Here is a 21263-nt window from a genome sequence, read left to right on the forward strand (position 1 = left end):
CCCATGCCCTCCTGTACAACAGAGCCAGCCACGGTGCCATGAACTTGGCTGCTGCTGCTCTCCCCCAATGAGTCATCTCTCTCAACAGCACATGATCTTTTTGAATGGCTGAGCAGGCTCGAAGGGCTAGATGGCATACTCCTGTTCCTAGTTCTTATGTTCTTATGTTCTAGTTGGGCCAAATGGCCTGTTACTGTGCTGTAAAATTCTATGTAATTCCATGTTAAAGTAATATTAGAAAACTGAAATAGCAATCTGCTTTCTGCCAAATGGCAGAATGGGCAAAACAAAAGTTTAAGTATCGACACAGACCAATTTACCAAACACATTTCAGAGGTTCAGAGAGTAAACTGAACCAAGGGCTGGATTTTCGGTTGTCTAACACCTCAGTTAGAAGCCAAAGGGGGCGATTTCAGGGCCAATGTATTCTCAATATTCAGTCACAACATGCACTATTTTAAACGGAGAACAAAGTGCTTATTGTGGCTGAATATTGAGAATATGGAGCCAAAACATTCTTCCCTCTGTTTCGCAGATAACCAAACCAGAATATGAAACTTGTCCCAAGGAGAAATCTTATGTGTGAATGTCAATTATGACTGTGATATAAACTAGAATTGAGACTCTCAGCACTCTACTGATGTATTGTCCATCTCCATTTAATACTAACTACTAATCAGCTGCCAACTAGTCAACTACTAAACAGGGAATAATAATTTTAAAAGTGATAATACAGAAAACAATTTAATCCCTATCTGAACACACTCAGTTATTATAACAAGCAACTCACTTCCGGTTATTCATCTATATTTTGCTTCCCTAGTCACTTACAAATAGTTTGTATGTTGAAGAAACGGTCAGTTTTCCAATAATCGACAAATCATGCATTACAATAACACAATTTTATAGTATTATACAAAAGGGAACGATTTCATAAATTTAAAGAAACATACGAGTGGGGGCAATTTTAACCTAAGTTTGACAGGAATCCCACGGGATCGGGTGGAATGCTGGTTTTACACTCGGCCCAATATTGCTCTCGGGTGTCTTCAATGGAGAGTAATATCAGCTGGGGTATAAAATCACCGTTGCACCTAATCAGGTGGGTTTCTCACCCAGAGAGAGAGATTAAAATTGCCCCCACTCTGTCTCTACAACCACTAGCACAAGCGATATTAAAATCCGTGGGGTTTTTTTTTTAAAAAGACAGCTCGATTGTTTATGCAATCTCAGCCTAATCCAGAAAACACACATTTAACAATAACCAAAGTCCTGTAAAGGAACATTAAAGGAAAGAAAAAGGGCTTCCATTAGGGTTTTCCCAAGTGCAACGTGTCTAAGACTGACCTTTATTGATTCCATTTAGCCATTCTTGTGCAGTCAGTGCTGGCTGTACTCCCGCTGTCATTGGATAGATATCATCCTGGTACGATTCAGACTGCAAGATACATGGGGTAGAGAGTGATCTTATTGGCTGCATGGTACATAACCGTCTTTTACTCGCACAATAATGTCATGAACTTTTCGGCTTCTTTCAAGTCAAACTGTGTCTTCTACAGCCTCCCACCTACTACTCTGCATAAACTTGAGCTCATCCAAAACTCTGCTGCCCTTATCCGATCTCATAAGAACATAAGAATTAGGAACAGGAGTAGGCCATCTAGCCCCTCGAGCCTGCTCCGCCATTCAACAAGATCATGGCTGATCTGGCCGAGGACTCAGCTCCACTTACCCGCCTGCTCCCCATAACCCTTAATTCCCTTATTGGTTAAAAATCTATCTATCTTCTGCAGTAACTTTTTGTGTGCCACCTTATCGAATGCCTTTGGAAATCTAAATACACCACATCCATCGGTACACCTCTATCCACCATGCTCATTATATCCTCAAAGAATTCCAGTAAATTAGTTAAACATGATTTCCCCTTCATGAATCCATGTTGCGTCTGCTTGATTGCACTATTCCTATCTAGATGTCCCGCTATTTCTTCCTTAATGATAGCTTCAAGCATTTTCCCCACTACAGATGTTAAACTAACCGGCCTATAGTTACCTGCCTTTTGTCTGCCCCCTTTTTTAAACAGAGGCATTACATTAGCTGCTTTCCAATCCGCTGGTACCTCCCCAGAATCCAGAGAATTTTGGTAGATTATAACGAATGCATCTGCTATAACATCCGCCATCTCTTTTAATACCCTGGGATGCATTTCATCAAGACCTGGGGACCTGTCTACCTTGAGTCCCATTAGCCTGTCCAGCACTACCCGCCTAGTGATAGTGATTGTCTCAAGGTCCTCCCTTCCCACATTCCTGTGACCAGCCATTTTTGGCATGGTTTTTGTGTCTTCCATTGTGAAGACCGAAGCAAAATAATTATTTAAGGTCTCAGCCATTTCCACATTTCCCATTATTAAATCCCCCTTCTCATCTTCTAAGGGACCAACATTTACTTTAGTCACTCTTTTCCGTTTTATATATCTGTAAAAGCTTTTACTATCTGTTTTTATATTTTGCGCAACTTTACCTTCGTAATCTATCTTTCCTTTCTTTATTGCATTTTTAGTCATTCTTTGCTGTTGTTTAAAATTTTCCCAATCTTCTAGTTTCCCACTAACCTTGGCCACCTTATATGCATTGGTCTTTAATTTGATACTCTCCTTTATTTCCTTGGTTATCCACGGCTGGTTATCCCTTCTCTTACCGCCCTTCTTTTTCACTGGAATATATTTTTGTTGCGCACTATGAAAGAGCTCCTTAAAAGTCCTCCACTGTTTTTCAATTGTGCCACCGTTTAGTCTGTGTTTCCAGTCTATTTTAGGCAACTCTGTCCTCCTCCCACTGTTGTCCCCTTTGTTTAAGCATAGTACACTCGTTTCTGACCCTCACCCTCAATCTGTATTACAAATTCAACCATACTGTGATCACTCATTCCGAGAGGATCTTTGACTAGGAGATCGTTTATTTTTCCTGTCTCATTACACAGGACCAGATCTAAGATAGCTTGCTCCCTTGTAGGTTCTGTAACATACTGTTCTAAGAAACTATCCCGTATGCATTCTATGAATTCCTCCTGCAGGCTACCCCGTGCGATTTGATTTGACCAATCGATATGTATGTTAAAATCCCCCATGACTACTGCCGTTCCTTTTTCACATGCCTCCATTATTCCCTTGATTATTGTCCGCCCCACCTTGAAGTTATTATTTGGGGGCCTATAAACTATGCCCACCAGTGACTTTTTCCCCTTACTATCTCTAATCTCCACCCACAATGATTCAACATTTTGTTCATTGGAGCCAATATCATCTCTCACAACTGCCCTGATATCATCCTTTATTAACAGAGCTACCCCACCTCCTTTCCCTTCTTGTCTATCTTTCCGAATCGTCAGATACCCCTGTATGTTTAATTCCCAGTCTTAGCCACTCTGCAACCATGTTTCTGTAATGGCCACCAAATCATACCCATTTGTAATGATTTGTGCCGTCAACTCATTTACTTTATTTCGAATGCTGCGTGCGTTTAGGTAGAGTGTTTTAATCCTAGTTTTTAAACCATGATTTTTAGTTTTGACCCCTCCTGCAGCCCCTTTATATTCAGTGGCCCTTTTTGGTTTTTTGCCTTGGGTTTCTCTGCCCTCCACTTTTACTCATCTCCTTTCTGTCGTTTGCTTTTGTCTCCTTTTTGTTTCCCTCTGTCTCCCTGCATTGGTTCCCATCCCCCTGTCATATTAGTTTAACTCCTCCCCAACAGCACTAGCAAACACTCCTCCTCGGACATTGATTCCAGTTCTGCCCAGGTGCAGACCGTCCAGTTTGTATTGGTCCCACCTCCCCCTGAACCGGTTCCAATGCCCCAAGAATTTGAATCCCTCCCTACTGCACCACTGCTCAAGCCACGTATTCAACTGAGCTATCCTGCGATTCCTACTCTGACTAGCACGTGGCACTGGTAGCAATCCCGAGATTACTACTTTTAAGGTCCTACGTTTTAATTTAGCTCCTAGCTCCTTAAATTCGTCTCATGGGACCTCATCCCTTTTTTTTTTTTACCTATATCGTTGGTACCAATGTGCACCACGACAACTGGCTGTTCACCCTCCCTTTTCAGAATGTCCTGCACCCACTCTGAGACATCCTTGACCCTTGTACCAGGGAGGCAACATACCATCTTGAAGTCTCGGTTGCGGCCGCAGAAACGCCTATCTATTCCCCTTACAATCGAATCCCCTATCACTATTGCTCTCCCACTCTTTTTCCTGCCCTCCTGTGCAGCAGAGCCAGCCACGGTGCCATAAACTTGGCTGCTGCTGCCCTCTCCTGATGAGTCATCCCCCTCAACAGTACTCAAAACGGTGCATCGGTTTTTCAGGGGGATGACCGCAGGGGATCCCTGCACTTCCTTCCTTGCACTGCTCTTCCTGCTGGTCTTCCATTCCCTAACTGGCTGTGGACCCTTCACCTGCGGTAAGACCAACTCGCTACACGTGCTACTCACATCATTCTCAGCATCGTGGATGCTCCAGAGTGAACCCACCCTCAGCTCCAATTCCGCAACGCAGACCGTCAGGAGCTGGAGGCGGATACACTTCCCGCACACGTAGTCGTCAGGGACACCGGAAGTGTCCCCGAGTTCCCACATGTTACAGGAGGAGCATATCATGTGACCGAGCTCTCCTGCCATGACTTAACCCTTAGATACACTTAAATTGGCAACAACAATATTAAAGTTTACTCACTGTTATAGAAGAGAAAAAAGAAAAACTACCCACCAATCACCAATCTCGCACCATCCTGTTCTCCCATCACCTCCTGTGCTCACTGACCTACATTGGCTCCCGGTCCAACAATGCCTCGATTTTAAAATTCTTATCTTTGTTTTTAAATCCCTCCATGACCTCGCCCCTCCCTATCTCTGTAACCTCCTCCAGCCCTACAACCCTCCGAGATCTGCTCTCCTCCAGTTCTGGGCTCTTGCGCATCCCTGAGTTAATTCGCCCTACCATTGGTGGCCAAAGCTCTGGTATTCCCTCCCTAAAACACTCTGCCTCTCTACCTCTCTATCCTCCTGTAAAGCACTCCTTTAAAAACCTACCTCTAACCAAGCTTTTGATCACCTGTCCTAATATCTCCTATGTGGTTCGGTGTCAAATTTTGTCTGATAATGCTCCTGTGAACCACCTTGGGACATTTTGATCAGATTAAAGGTGCTAAATAAATGCAAATTGTTGTTTTATTTCAACAGAATCACTTTCTATGGTTGGTATTTTAGTTGTTATTTTCAGATTTCAGAAGTACTTTGTACCTGCAGTTTCTTCCCTAAACTTATTAATTTAAACTACCCGAAGATTTCAATGGGGGTTTTTTTTTGGGGAAACAATACAGTTTTTTAAATATTCATTCTCAGGTTGTGGGCGTCGCTGGCAAGGCCAGCATTTATTGCCCATCCCTAAGTGCCCTCGAGAAGGTGATGGTGTGCCACCTTCTTGAACTGCCGCAGTCCGTGTGGTGAGTTTTTCATAGCTGCTTGGTACAACTGAGTGGCTTGCTAGGCCATTTCAGAGGGGCAGTTAAGAGTCAACCACATTGCTGAGGGTCTGGAGTGACATATAGGCCAGACCAGGTGAGGACGGCAGAGTCCCTTCCCTAAACGACATCAAGTGAACCAAATAGGTTTTTACAACAATCCGGTAGTTTCATGGTCACCATGGTAAGCTGCCCCATTGGTCAGTGATTAACTAGGTTGTATTGCCGAGTCAAACAGTGTAGAAAGATTCCAGGTTCAGTCTATTATCGGATACGTTAGCTGATCATAAGGTTAGCTCAACTTATCGCCATGACTATCGGCCAATGAGGCCGATGCTCCACACATGGAATTCTGAAAACTGCTGCCAAAATGTTTCCATTATTTAGAACAATGATGATCAGATCCAAAAATAAGCTAAATGGCATTCTGTTAAACCTTGACTGCTCTATTTTATGTTTTAATTAACTGCATTGAGAAAGTTACCATTTAAGGTACATTTCCATTTTTTATTCTAGCTCTCCAAATGTATTGCCTCATATTTTTCAGTATTAAACTGAATCTTCCAGATATCTGCCCATTCTCCTAAACTATTTCCATCTTCCTGTAGTCTCCTGAATTAGCCCTCGCAGCTTGGTATCAATAGCAAGCATTAAAATCTGCCTCTGAAATAGGTCTTTAAAATTACAAAGAGTTTGATAGGGTAGACATAGAAAAGTTGCTTCCACTTATGAGGGAAATCAGAAATATGGGCCATAAATATAAGATAGTCACTAATAAATCCAATAGGGAATTCAGGAGAAATATCTTTACCGAGAGTGGTGAGAATGTGGCACTCGCTACCACGGGGAGTGGTTGAAGCGAATAGCATTGATGCATTTAAGGGGAAGCTCGATAAACACATGAGGGAGAAAGGAATAGAAGGATATGCTGAAAGGGTGAGATGAAGAGGGGTGGGGGGAGTCTCATGTAGAGCATAAACACCGGTTGTACATTCTATATAATTCTATGTTTTATTCCCTTACCCGTCGAGGTACAATCATCGAGACAGGTTCAATAAGACTCTTGATTGTCACTAATTTGTAGAACCTGAAGACTTCACAGGTAGAGACATCCAGGCCCCTCTTTGGCATTACACCTACAAATTGAAAAAAATAACCATTTAGTAATTGGCCATCAGGTTGTGCAGATCCATGCAGTGATGTCACCAGGTATCAGGCAGTACTATCTCCCATCTCCACCCCTGCCTCAGCTCATCTGCTGCTGAAACCTTCATCCATTCCTCTTGTCTCCAGACTCGACTAGTCCAACATTCTCCTGGCCAGTCTTCCATCTTCCACCCTCCATAAACTTGAGCTCATCCAAAACTCTGCTGTCCGTATCCTAATTTACACTGTCTTGGTCTCCCTTCATCCCTGAGCTTGCTGACCTACATTGACTCCTGACCTGGCAATGTCGCAAATTTAACATTTTCAAATCCTCATTTGCTTCATCCCTCCCCCTTCTCTGTAACCCCCTCCAGCCCTACCACCCTCTCAGATCTCTGTGTTCCTCCAATTCTGGCCTCCTGAGCATCCCTGATTTTAACCACTTCACTGTTGCCGGCCGTGCCTTCAGCTGCCTGGTCCTAAGCTCTGGAATTCCCTCCCTAAAACCTCTCCAATTCTCTCCCCTCCTTTAAGATGATGCTTAAAGCCTACCTCACCTGTCCTACTATCTCCTTTTATGGCTCGGTGTCAAAATTTGTTTGATAACGCTCCTTTACTACATTAAAGGTGCTATATAAAATGCAAGTTGTTGTTATAGGTGTATTTAAGACATTGGTACCAAAATAAAGCCAACAAGCTTCTTGAGAGATTCCGTTAATTTATCCCGAGAAGTTGCGGACAGACTTGTAACTACCAGCACCATATCTAGTATTTAACAGGAACAGTTAGCACTTTTTGGGAGGAGAAAAGCAGGGTGGGCGGGGGGTGGAATTGCAATCAGAGAAGAGACATAATTTCACATAGAAAACAAGTTATTTCTTTCTAATATGCCAGCCCGCTCAGGTCAGTAACTCTCTTTGTTTCAGTTGCATGGCACACACACACACATGTGCATGATTCAATTTAAAAAAAAACAAATCTTCCACATGGAATTACCAGGTTCTGCTGCTACCACTCAAGGACATTGCATAAGAAACTTTAGTGTGATGAGAGGCCATTCAGCCATCAAGTGAACAATCAAGTCCATCCAATGTCCCTGTCTGATTATCCCCTCACATATCACACCTTAGAAAAGATCTCGAGCAACATTCCCTGTAATTTTCTTTTGAGGTGTGCACTCTCTAATGGCTGCATGACCCATTCAAAATTTCACGCATGCCGAAATGTCTATTGAAAAGCCGTGATCGGCCTGCACGAGATCTCCAGGCAGCTGTGCGACCACACAGCTTAGCGGGAACGTTGATCTCAAGTCCTTGGAGAGGGTGCAGAGGAGATTTATCAGAATGGTACCAAGGATGTGGGACTTGAGTTATGCAGAGGGATTAGAAAAACTGGGATTGTTCTCCCTAGAGCAGAGAAGGCTAAGGGGAAATTTAAGTAGAGGTGCTCAAATTTATATGGGGTTTTGATAGAGTAAATAGGGACAAACTGTTTCCAGTGGCAGGAGGGTCAGTAACCAGAGGCCACAGATTTAAGGTAATTGGTAAAAGAATCAAAGGGGAAGAGGAGGAGAATGTTTTCACACGCATGTTACGATCTGGAATGCACTGCCTGAAAGAGTGTTCGAAGCAGACACATTAGTAACTTTCAACAGAGTGGTGGATATACACTTAAAAAGGAAATATTTACAGGGCTGTGGGGAAAAGAGCAGGGGAGTGGCACTAATTGGATAGCTCTTTCAGAGAGCCGACACAGACACGATGAGCCGAATGGCCTCTTTCTGTGCTGGAAGATTCTACAATCCTCGAATTCAACACCACTACCTGCTGATGCCCTACTGTACAGAACTCTAAACTCCTTCTACTACTTTCACGAAAAAAAAATCAAGCAATGTTGTTAATGGGCCAGAAATTCCGGCCTTGCCGGGTCCGTACGAAGTGCGCATGGACCTGGTGAGGCCTCGCAAAAGCTGGTTCTCGGGACACGATGCGCATGTGCCGAAAACTAGCTGTAAATCTGTCAAGATTTCTCCATACAGATCCCCCACATCCCCGGGAGAAGGACATCCACACGGGAGAGATTGGGCTACTTGTCCAACTCATGCCCAGCGAATGTCCTTCAAACTTTTACGCCCGGTAAAAGCAGGTGCATAGCTTACTTTTACCAGCGTAAGAGTTTTAAGAGATATAAAAATTAAAGTTAAGCACTCAGTTATGTTTCTATTTTATATTAAAAACCTTGTCCATTAAGGTAAGTTTATTTTTAACCCTATTAAAACACATTAAAAAAAATTCCAAGAAAGATATATTTTTTCTAAAATATTTAATTACATTTAATTTCAATTAATTATAAATATGCAGATTTTTAAATTTATTTATTATGCTGTGTTTTGGTGTTTTAGGGGGTTATTCTCATTGATAGTAATGGGAGTCCACACAAACGGAGTTCCCATTTTTATCAATGTGAATACTGCATAATGATTGGTGGTCCAGGCCCACATGAGTCCAGCATGTATGTACGTGAAAGACATCTCCCCATGCGCTGCGCAGCGAATCTAGGCCTCCGACCAGAATCCTACATTCTTCTGGGACCACCAGGTGCTTTCGTAAATTTTTTTCGGGTCGGAGACTTTCGCACAAAGGAAGCCTCCAACCGCAATGTTCCCCCCTTCATCTCTATGACCCTTATTATCAGCATTGTCCAGTCACTAGATATTGCTAAATAATTATATCTCAGACATCCCTACATAAGAACACTTAACTGCACTTCAAAAGTACTTCACTAGCTGTGTGACATGGCATGAAAGAAGTTACACAAATGCAAGCCACTTCCTTTCGATCAGTGTCCAGATAAACTCTTGCATTTTTACAGTTTAAAAATAAACTATACAATACTCTTAACAACTAAAAAAAAGATGACATATCTCAAGCCAAGTGAACATACCCATTCCTTTCTGAGGTAATGTAGAGCGGAAATCCATCAAGTGGTGCAGATAAGGTTTCTCAGCACTTAGTTCATAGTATCTGATGTTCCCTTCACCCTATGAATATGCAAGAATGAAATTAGATAACGAGATGCACTCACTGCAACTTTAAATGCAGAAAGTCTACCAACTAACTGTAATCTCGGATGGACAATAATAGTGCTAGAACAATCCTTCCTTTTAAGAAGAATGTACACATGCAATAACCAAGGTGCCAGCCTTGACACTGTGGAGTTACTCTCTTGTCTGGGTCAGAAGGCTGTGGGTTCAAGCCCAATTGTAGGACTCTAGCAGATAATCTAGCTTAACACTGTCACAGGTGTTGTCTTTTGGATAACACATTAAACTGAGACCACCGTATGCCATCTCGGGTGAATGTAAAAGATCCCTAAAAGAAGCACTATTCGAAGCAGAGCAAGGGAGGTCTCCCTCGTACCCTGGTCAACATTTATCCCTCAACCAACATCATCAATTAAAAAAAGTTTACTTGGTCATTTATCTCATTTTATGTGGGAACTTGCTGTGTACAAATTGGCAGCCACGATTCCCTACATAAGAACACTTAACGGCACTTCAAAAGTACTTCACTAGTTGTGTGACATGACATGAAAGAAGTTACACAAATGCAAGTCACTTCCTTTCGATCAGTGTCCAGATAAACTCTTGCATTTAAAAAAAAAACATTTTCTTTATTTTTTTCTCTAAACAACTTTCATCTTTTTCATTGTCATACTTCCGTGTCAGCAGACGCTTAGAAAATCATGAGGTGATTAATGAGGAAAGGCCATTCAACTTATCTAAATCACCATGGGTTGCTGCATCTCCCTCCTCTCCTGCCTCCATCCCAGAAAGACTAACAGGTCAGTTAGAAACCAATCAAACAAAACCCTATGCATGATTGGGGGAAAGAGAGAATATTTTGACACTGTACAGGTCGCTGGTCAGACCGCACCTGGAGCACTGCACCCAGTTTTGGTCCCCCTACATGATGGGTATTATAGTGGCCTTGGAAAAGGACCAGAGGAGAGCTACCAGGATGATTCCTAGCTTAAAAAACCTCAGCTAATCAGATAGACTCAAGGACCTTTGTCTATTTATAGAGCAGTGTAGAATTAGAGGTGACCGGATAGAGGTCTATAAAATAATGAAAGGGCTAGATAGCGTCCCTATTGATAGATTATTCCAGTTTTAACAGTTTGGGAAGGACCAGGGGATATGAGTTTAAACTGAGCAAGAGTGGGAATAGACTGAATGTTGGGCGGGTCTTCGTTTCCCAGAGAATAGTGAGATGGTTGGTGTGGTGGGTGCTGACTCTCTGGGGCTGAAGTGCACCTACGAGTTTTTAAAACTGGTATTCACCGCTGGAACCCGTAGTGCGGTGAGTAGATCCATTTTCAGGACTTTTAATTTTTTTCAAGGGGGTGCCAGGCTGTCCTTTGGCGGCCCAGCTGAACCCGGGGCCAGTATTTTGCCGGCCGATCGGCAAGTTGGCCAGCAAAAATTCTTCCATTGCGGCCGCAGCAGTGGGCCCTCCCCTTAAAGGGTGGCTGTGCTGCCGGGCCGCACCCAGTGCGAAGATGGTGCACCGGCAGAAAAACCTGTCGGGGGCACCACGTGGCGGGGGTTCAAGGAATTCAGCTGAATATGGATGGTAAGTATTTTTTTATTGCTTTAAATTGGCAGTACAACTACTTGGGTGGAATGGGGTCCAGGCCAAAAAATCCCCAACCTAAATTTAGGTCGTGTCGGCCTGTTGACCCCAAAGCGGTGGCCATTTGATTTTTAGGAATGGCCGTCGCAAACAGGCAGGAACGGGTCTCCTTGACACCCTAAATTTCCATCCCTCTGTCTTCAAGAGGGGAGCTGGACCGGTTCCCGACTGGGGCAGAGATCGCATTATATAGAAGGTAAGTGGCTTTATAGAGAACACTTGGTCCATGTCATCTCCTGGACTGGTTTTGATCGCCTGAGGAATTTTACAGAGTATTGTTTCCTTTATTGGGTCTGGATCATTTCTGTGTTTGTTTTGCCTCTTCCAGGAGATTACATGGCCGTGGGGAATGGGGGGAGGGGTTGGTGGAAGAAATGTTGAGTCATGATGGTGTGGGGCAGACTTGATGAACCAGCTGGTCCTTTCCTGCACGTCCATTTTGTATGCCCATAAAGGGTATAGGGAGTTAGCAGGAGAATAAGATTGGACTCAGTGGCTCATGTGGATTAAAACACCTGCACAGGATTAATGGATCTGTTTCTATACTATGACATTCTCATGATTTGACTCGACGGATGAGATTTTCTTTGAGTATGGAGGAGGGGCAAGAAGGACGACACAATCAATGTCCGCTGTAGGCTGTGCTTTGTTCGGCGCAGCCTGTTTCTTTCAATATGCGATCCCATTAAATTTCTGCGCATAAGCAGTATTTACAGTGTAAAAGCTTATGGGCGACCTGCACGGGACCTTGGAGATTACTGGGCGGCCACACAAGCATGTAACTTATAGGGAACTTTGGACACAATTCTGGGAACCTCTGTGTATCTCAGGATTGTCACTCTGAAGCTGGGAAACACCTACACGCAAAGGGTGGTAGAAGTTTGGAATTCTCTTCTGCAAATGGCAATTGATGCTAGATTAATTGTTAATTTTAAGTCTGAGATTGATACCAAAGGTATTAATGGATAGGGGCCAAAATATGGAGTTAGATCACAGATCAGCCATGATCTCATTGAACGGCGGAACAGACCCAAGGTGCTGAATAGCCTACACCTGTTCCAAGCAGCCATCTTTTACAGTGAGGCTGATTTAAGGACAATGCCAGGTAGCAATGCCTCTGACTCTGATGCCTATTCCACAAAAATTAGTTGCATATGTTGACTTATTTAATTAATTTTACACCTTGCAGGAGAGGGGAGGTGGATAAATTTGCAAACATACATCAAAATATCTCGCATTCCTTCACAAATGGAATGAAAAGAACACAAATGGCAGCTGGACTTACACAGACATAGTGAAACAAAAATTAACTGCAACACATGTAAAGATGTGAATATAGAGAGAGATCATGGGAAGGAAATGAGCAATTTGGAAATATCTAAGATAAATTGGGGGTCATTTTAATGGTGGGCGATCATGTAAAATGTGCGATATTGCATCAGCCCCCAACACCCCCCTCCCTCCAATTAGGAACAGAGTAACATAGGAACAGGAGGAGACCATTCAGCCCCTCGAGCCTGTTCCGCCATTCAATTAGATCATGGCTGATCTGTATCTTAACTCCAGTTACCGCCTTGGTTGTATAACCCTTAATACCCTTGCCTAACAAAAATCTACCACCAGATTTGAGATTATACATATCTCCCGATTTTGATTTCCATTGACTTCAAAATTACCCCCATCATCATTTATTTGATAAGCTCTCGTAAATTGGCCCAAAGATTAGAAACTTGACTTAACTTGATGGAAGGAACTAATTTAAGATGAGCACTTTCAGTGGAGGCAAACTTTTGGTGGATTGGGTCACCTGCATGTTGTGGAAGCCCCTCTCTCTGGTCTTCCCTCCCTTTTCCCTCTTCCCCCACCACCCGACTTCAGTGGGATGACAATCAGGCAGCTCCCACAACAGGTAGACAATCCGCATTGCCAGATTATGGACCAGGGGCTAAAAGTTATTGAACCTCCCTTGCATCTCTGACACCAGTATACCTCAAAATTGTCTTCAATAAATGAGTCCACAGGTCTTACCTTTCCTGCCAAGTAAAGCATGTGAGTGTCAGGGTCATAGAATGGGAAAAGCACTCCCAAGGACCCATCCAAATCCTCCTCCCGTAAAGGCACAGATAGGTTTTCCTGAATAAATAAAAAAATAGAAAGGGTGCTCATTAATGCAATGGAACAAAACTTACATTTTTTTTTGGTGTTCATTCATGGGATGTGGATGTCACTGGCAAGGCCAGCATTTATTGCCCATCCTAATTGTCCTCGAGAAGCTTGTAGTGAGCTGCCTTCTTGAATTGCTGCAGTCCTTGTGGTGAAGGTACTCCCACGGTGCTGTTAAGGAGGGAGTTCCAGGATTTTGGCCCAGCAACGATGAAGGAACGCAATATATTTCCAAGTTAGGCTGGTGTGTGCCTTGGAGGGGAACTTGGAAGGGATGGTGTTCTCATGCGCCTGCTGCCCTTGTCCTTCTAAGTGGTAGAGGTCGTGGGTTTGGGAGGTGCTGCTGAAGCAGCCTTGGCGAGTTGCTGAAGTGCATCTTGTAGATGGTACACACTGCAGCCACGGTGCACCAGTGGTGGAGGGAGTGAATGGTTAAGGTGGTGGATGGGCTGCTAATCAAGTGGGTTGCTTTGTCTTGGATGGTGTTGAGCTTCTTGAGTGTTATTGGAGTTGCACACATCCAGGCAAGTGGAGAGTATTCCATCACACCCCTAACTTGTGCCTTGTAGATGGTGGAAAGGCTTTTGGGAATCAGGGGTTTCGTGCAAGGACAGGACATCACATCACCATGTATTTTCTTTTTGCTGCACAGAGACAAGAGCAATGATTGTGATGCCAGGTCCATCACAAAGATGAGAGATAAACTGGGAAATTATAGGCCAAATAACCTTATTTCAGTCGTTGGTAAATGACTAGAGTCCATAATACGTGCATGAGTTAATCGGAGCCAACCAGGACAGATTTCGCAAATTCATGCTTGACCATCCCTACAGAATTCTTTGAAGAAATAAGAGTCGGAAAATAACAAAGGAATATGCGTGAAATTTTCAAAAACCATGTGGTAAGTTACCACACTCAAGATTCAGGGTAAAGTTAAGGGGAGTTCCTTGCAACAATCATCATTTTTGTTTTAAAAAGTAAAACATGAAATCAGATTAAAAGGGCCCACATTTCCCCAGCTGCTTAGAGCAGCGTAGTTAGCGGTGGTACGCTGACATCGTAGGGGGAAAAAAAACGCGGCGAAAACTTACCGGGATAATTTGACCGTTCCTGAATCCCTGTGGCGTGGCGCTGAGAAACCTGCGGAGGGTGGAGCTTGGCCCGCGCTTGCTCAGCACAGCCGGTAGGAAGGCGGGGCTTGGGCCCAGTGTGTCCTCAAGTGCTGGCAGGGGTCGCATGACCGTTTAACGCGCATTGCACATACGCGCATGCACAAAGCGTGCGCACATGCGCAATGGGGCAGGAACCTTGGCAATCGGCCATTTAAAGGGAGAGCATCCTCAGTGCCTCAGCAGCATTGGCAGTGGGCCATATTGGAAGGTAAGGTGTGAATTGTGATTTTTGGGTGGCTGAGGGAGTGGAAAGGAGTGCTGCATAGGTGCATGCAAGGTGAGAACTGTGTGTTTTCAAGATCACCCGAGTGTAAATCCAATACACCAATGACGCAAGAGCGTGCAACAAGAATGAAGAACGTCTTGCATGAGGAGGTGGAGAAACTAGTCACCGTCATTGAGGACAGATGGCAGGAGCTGGATATCAGGAAGAGTGGTCCCACAAAAGTTACACCCAAAGAACTGAGGAGATGCTGGAACCTAGTTGCAAAAGAATTCTCTGCAGGGGTGAATACCGCAAGAACTGGAAGCCAGTGTAAAAAGAAATGGCAGGACGTTGGTCAAGTAGTGAGTGCAAGTATTTTCTTGAGTTTTAACTGGAATTGCAATTATTACTGTGACCATCTGTATATGTCCCATCCATCAGAAGCTCACCATGTGTCAAAAATTATATTTTCATCTTTGCGAAGAAATTGACCCACAACAAAAGGGAGAGAAGTAGAACAGGAGGAGGGCCGCCAAATCTGCACCAACTATCACCCCTGGAACAGAGCGTGGTTGCTTTGCTGATTCGCACCGGCAGAAAAAGAATCAGCTCTGCACAAGCTGGGCCCACACGCGAGGGTGAGGGTCAATCATGAAAATGCATCGTCGCCCTTTAAATCAACCTGCTGACTGGCCTGCAACGCGTGAGACTACTCATTCCCCCCATCCTGCCCCCTACTTGTGCTGCTAACCATTTGACTGTTCTGTTATATTTTGCAGAAGACAACGGCAATCCTGAACATCCTGAAGATCAACAAGAAGATCCAGATGCGCCTGCTCCAGACCAAAGTGGGTGGGGGGAGGAGGGGTCCATGGATCTGTGTTCATGGGGGGGGATGATGATCGTGATATGGATCAGTCCATGGTACAGGGCATCACTTTGCCAGACACCTCCATGAGCTCTGCCACGACATTCCTTGGTTTCACACCTTACAAGGTTGCGGGTCCCAGTGGCGGTGGTGGAATGCAGGTTGGAACACCCAGGGCCCCAGCGTCCCAGCCTGCACCCCGCACTGGAGGGGTGCTGCTAGGCAGACCCACGGCGAGGGGAAGGAGAAGCCGAACAGTCTCTCCCGAGATGCAGCATTCATCAGATGTACATCAGATTAGGTCATTGGGTGAGAAGACCAATGCCCTCACCCGATCACTCGCGGCCACCGTCAGTGGGGTGCGTGATGAGGTTGCGACACTGTTGGGAGGAATATCAGCACCGAGACGGGTACTGAGGGCGGGCATGTCAGAGGGAGTGCAAACAATGGCAGAGGCCATGAGGAAGCTAGCTGCTGCAATAAGGGCAGAGGCCGGACAATCAAATGTCACTCCCACTGCAATCCCCGCACCAGCCTCTGTTGAGACCCAAGCCAGGCCCCCAATGCCCCACCACCACCCCTATGAGGAAGTGCACATTCCCCGATATGCGGGTGAGGGGTGGGTGCAGCCTTTCTTTGCTGTTGTTCTTGTTGTTGAAATGCATTGTAAACTTTCCAATAAAAGATATTTTGCATTAAGACTGAATCATGTTCCATTATCACCACACAACATTTAGGAACAAGTATTAAAATAAAACATCCCTCACCCCTACAGTCATGTGTGCCTGCCGCCCCTAGCCCTAGCCGAAGGGCTAGACCGGTCGGTGCGCTCTGCAGTTGGCAAGGCAGGACTGCTCTATTTTCAGTAGCTGATTTCGCTTTCCTTTATTTTCGATGATGCTGTGAAGATATTGCGCTGATGCTGTGAAGGTATTTAGTGCTTTAGAATCCTCTAACTCACCTCCCCCCCCTCCCCCCACATCCCATCTCTGGCTACCTGCGCTGATTTCTTAAATGTGGGTAAAGTTTTTCAATGCCTACGAAAGTGGCCACATACACTGGCCTAAGTTAGTTTGGGGTAACGTTTAGCTGGCCAAATTTGCTTCTATGACCAAACGAGGCATAAGTTGCTGGTAACGCCCCCTTTTGGAGAAAAAAAATTAAACTAATAAAAAACCTAACTAACTGACTTACACTGAAGCAAGTTAAATGGGGAAATTTGAGATTTTTTAAATTTACTCCAAAAAAAACTACTTGCTCCAAAAAAAAGCAGGGCAACTCCTGGGGAAATTTGTGCCCAAAAAGAGGAACTGAGGAAATGTGGCCAATTATATATTGAGAGCAAAAACCAAAGGATTTGGGTCAGAGGGCGTATTTTGGACTGGAGACGTGGTGTTCTATAAGGTTTGGGGCAGTTTTCTAATTCTGGACTTGGGAATTGAGGAAAAAATATCAAAAATGTGCTGATACCATCAAATGGAGGAGGTATGGTACATTGTGATGACAAATACGTAGATAGGTGGAAAAAGTAGTGAATTGCAAGTAAAAGTAAGAAGCTATGTTAAACTTGTATAGAATCTTGGTTAGACCACACTTGGGAGTGCTGTGCATGGTTTTGATCTCCATGTTACAACACTGGAGAAGGTGCAAAAAAGATTGACTAGAATGACATCAGAACTGAAAGGTTATACCTATCAGGAAAGATTGATCAGGCTGGGGCTCTCTTCACTAGAATAAAAGACAGAGGGGGGGACTGGATAGGAGGTCTTCATGATTATGAAAGAGTTTAATAGGGTCGACGTAGAGAAGATGTTTCCACTTGTGGGGAGTCCCAAACTAGGGGCCATAAATATAAGATAGTCACTAATAAATCCAATAAGAAATTCAGGGGAAACTTCTTTAATCAGAGTGGTGACAATGTGAAACTCGCTACCAAGTGGAATGATTGAGGTGAATAGCTTGAAGCATTTAAGGGAAGCTAGCTAAGTACATGAGGGAGAAAGGAATAGAAGGAGATACTGATAGAGCGAGATGAAAAGAGATGGGAGGAGACTCGTGTGGAGCATGGACCGGTTTGTCCGTTTTCCATGCTATAAATATTGTGCAATACTAAGTAACAGGGAAAGAAAATGCACCTTAAATTGTAAGATATTAAATGTGATAGAGAAGCAGAGAACTTGGTTTGCAGATACACAAGTCATTAAAGGTGATAGCGCAATTAGAAAAGGGCATGAAAATGCAAATATCTAGGAGGCATAGAATACAAAAGTAAGGAGTTAATGTTCAATTTGTAGAAGACCTTAGCTAGATTGCAATTGGAATTGGTCTTGAGATATGTGTGATTCTGGCAAAGCTGTATTTTGGTGCCCAGCCCTAGTGGTCTTGAGATGATGCTGGTGGGCCTTCTATTTGAACTACCGCAGTCCTTGTGCTGATGGTGCTCCGACAATGGGCTGCATAGGGACTTCCAGAACTTTGATCCAATGTCGATGCAGAAATGGCAGTATCTATCCAAGTCAAGCTGGTGTGTGACCTGGAGGTGACGATGTTCCCATGATCTTGCTGCGGTTGTGCTTCTTGTGTCAGCCGTGGCTCCGTGGGTGGCACTCTTGCCTGAATCAGAAGGTTGTGGATTCAAGTCCCACTCAAGACATTTGAGCACATAATCCAGACTGACATTCCAGTGCAGTACTGAGGGAGTATTACACTGTTGGAGGTGTCGTCTTTCAGATGAGATGTTAAACCGAAGCCCTGTGTCCCATTCAGGTGCACGTAAAAGATCCCACGGTCACTATTTTGAAGATTATCTGGTCATTATCACATTGCTGTTTATGGGAACTTGCTGTGCACTAATTGGCTGCCGTGTTTCCTACATTACAACAGTGACTACACTTCAAAAGTTCTTCATTGGCTGTAATGCGCTTTGCGACATCCAGAGATCATGAAAGGCGCTATATAAATGAAATTTCTTTCTCTCTTCTTGGAGGTAGAGGTTGCAGGGCAAGGAGGTTCTGCTGAAGGAAGCTTGTATAACTTGCTGCACTGCATCCTGTAGACAGTATATACTGCAGCCGCATCACGCCATTGGTGGAGGGGGTGGATATTAAGTCCAGTGGCAAGAGTACTGATGAGGCTACCTGCTCCATCCTGAATGATGTTGAGCTTCTTGAGCACTGTTGCACCCAACCAGCCAAGTGTTAAATATTCCATCGTACTCCTGACTAGAGCCTTGCAGATGGTGGATAGGCTTTGAAGGGTGCTGGAGGTCAGCCATCTGTCGCAATCTCTGCCCTGCACTTATAGTCACATTAAGGATATGGCTGGTCCAGTTAAACATCTGGTCAATAGTGATCTCCATGATGCTGATAGTGGGAAACTAGGCAGTGGTGGTGCCATTGAAAGTCAGGGGGGTGGGGGTTGGACCTTTTCCTATTGGAGGTGGTTATTACCAGTCATGAAGGTTACCCGACTTTAGTTAGGCCAAACCTAGATGTTGCCCAGGTCCTATTCTAGGCTGCTTCATTATCGGAGGAGCTGAACACTGTAGAACTGTCAGCGTACAACCCACTCCTGACCTCATGATGGTGGGGGGGGGGGGGGGGGGGTGCAGGGGAAAGGGGAGATCATTGATGAAACAGCTGCAGATAGCTGGGCTAACATAATTTCCAGAGGAATTAGTGCAGACAGAGCCGGGGCTGCGGTGATTGGCCACCAACAATCACAATCATCTTCCTTTGTACCAGGTATGATTCCAGCCACATTGTGGGTACTTCTTTATAAGAAAGCTATACATCATCTTCGACAGCACTTGCCAAACTCACAACCTCTACCACCTAGAAGGACAAGGGTAGCAGGTGCATGGGAACACCCCCACCTCCAAGTTCCCCAAGTCAGACAGTCCTATTCACCCATTCCCCCCTTCATAGAAACATAGAAACATAGAAAATAGGTGCAGGAGTAGGCCATTCGGCCCTTCTAGCCTGCACCGCCATTCAATGAGTTCATGGCTGAACATTCAACTTCAGTACCCCATTCCTGCTTTCTCGCCATACCCCTTGATCCCCCGAGTAGTAAGGACCTCATCTAACTCCTTTTTGAATATATTTAGTGAATTGGCCTCAACAACTTTCTGTGGTAGAGAATTCCACAGGTTCACCACTCTCTGGGTGAAGAAGTTCCTCCGCATCTCGGTCCTAAATGGCTTACCCCTTATCCTTAGACTGTGACCCCTGGTTCTGGACTTCCCCAACATTGGGAACATTCTTCCTGCATCTAACCTGTCTAACCCCGTCAGAATTTTATATGTTTCTATGAGGTCCCCTCTCATTCTTCTGAACTCCAGTGAATACAAGCCCAGTTGATCCAGTCTTTCTTGATAGGTCAGTCCCGCCATCCCGGGAATCAGTCTGGTGAACCTTCGCTGCACTCCCTCAATAGCAAGAATGTCCTTCCTCAGGTTAGGAGACCAAAACTGTACACAATACTCCAGGTGTGGCCTCACCAATGCCCTGTACAACTGTAGCAACACCTCCCTGCCCCTGTACTCAAATCCCCTTGCTATGAAGGCCAACATGCCATTTGCTTTCTTAACCGCCTGCTGCACCTGCATGCCAACCTTCAATGACTGATGTACCATGACACCCAGGTCTCTTTGCACCTCCCCTTTTCCTAATCTGTCACCATTCAGATAATAGTCTGTCTCTGTTTTTACCACCAAAGTGGATAACCTCACATTTATCCACATTATACTTCATCTGCCATGCATTTGCCCACTCACCTAACCTATCCAAGTCGCTCTGCAGCCTCACAGCATCCTCCTCGCAGCTCACACTGCCACCCAACTTAGTGTCATCCGCAAATTTGGAGATACTACATTTAATCCCCTCATCTAAATCATTAATGTACACTCACCTACATCGGCTCCTAGAAACATAGAAACATAGAAAATAGGTGCAGGAGTAGGCCATTCGGCCCTTCGAGCCTGCACCGCCATTCAATGAGTTCATGGCTGAACATGCAACTTCAGTACCCCATTCCTATAGAAACATAGAAAATAGGTGCAGGAGTAGGCCATTCGGCCCTTCGAGTAGGCCATTCGGCCCTGGCCCATTCCTGGGCCTTCAGCCTTGTTTTCAAATCTCTCCATGGCCTCACCCCTCCCTATCTCTGTAATCACTTCCAGCCCTACAACCCCACACCCACTATCTCTGCACTCCTCAAATTCTGCCCTCTTGTGCATCTCCGATTTTAATCACTCCACCATCGGCAGCCGGGCCTTCAGCTGCATAGGCACTAAGATCTGGAATTCCCTCCCTAAACCTTTCCACCTCTCTCTCCTCCTTTAAGATGCTCCTTAAAACCTACCTCTTTGACCAACCTTTTGGTCACCAGTCCTAATATTTCACTATGTGGCTCAGTGTCAAATTTTGTTTGATAATCGCTCCTGTGAAACACCTTGGGACGTTTTACCATGTTAAAGGCACGATATAAA

General features: G+C 44.6%; 1 protein-coding gene across 7 annotated transcripts in view; it reads right to left on the reverse strand.

Annotated features, from left to right (window-relative positions):
- Positions 1 to 21263, reverse strand: part of LOC139268821 (coronin-2B-like) — a 204173-nt gene that overhangs the window by 19136 nt on the left and 163774 nt on the right. For all 7 annotated transcript variants that reach the window (XM_070887594.1, XM_070887569.1, XM_070887585.1 and 4 more), the window contains 4 exons: positions 13393 to 13497; positions 9614 to 9710; positions 6548 to 6660; positions 1348 to 1438 (listed from right to left, as the gene is read on the reverse strand). In XM_070887594.1, coding sequence (XP_070743695.1) covers positions 1348 to 1438; positions 6548 to 6660; positions 9614 to 9710; positions 13393 to 13497 — 406 coding nt within the window. The remainder of the gene's footprint in view (positions 1 to 1347; positions 1439 to 6547; positions 6661 to 9613; positions 9711 to 13392; positions 13498 to 21263) is intronic.

This window comes from Pristiophorus japonicus, chromosome 1 (assembly GCF_044704955.1).
Source record: "Pristiophorus japonicus isolate sPriJap1 chromosome 1, sPriJap1.hap1, whole genome shotgun sequence".
Classification (NCBI taxonomy): domain Eukaryota; kingdom Metazoa; phylum Chordata; class Chondrichthyes; family Pristiophoridae; genus Pristiophorus; species Pristiophorus japonicus.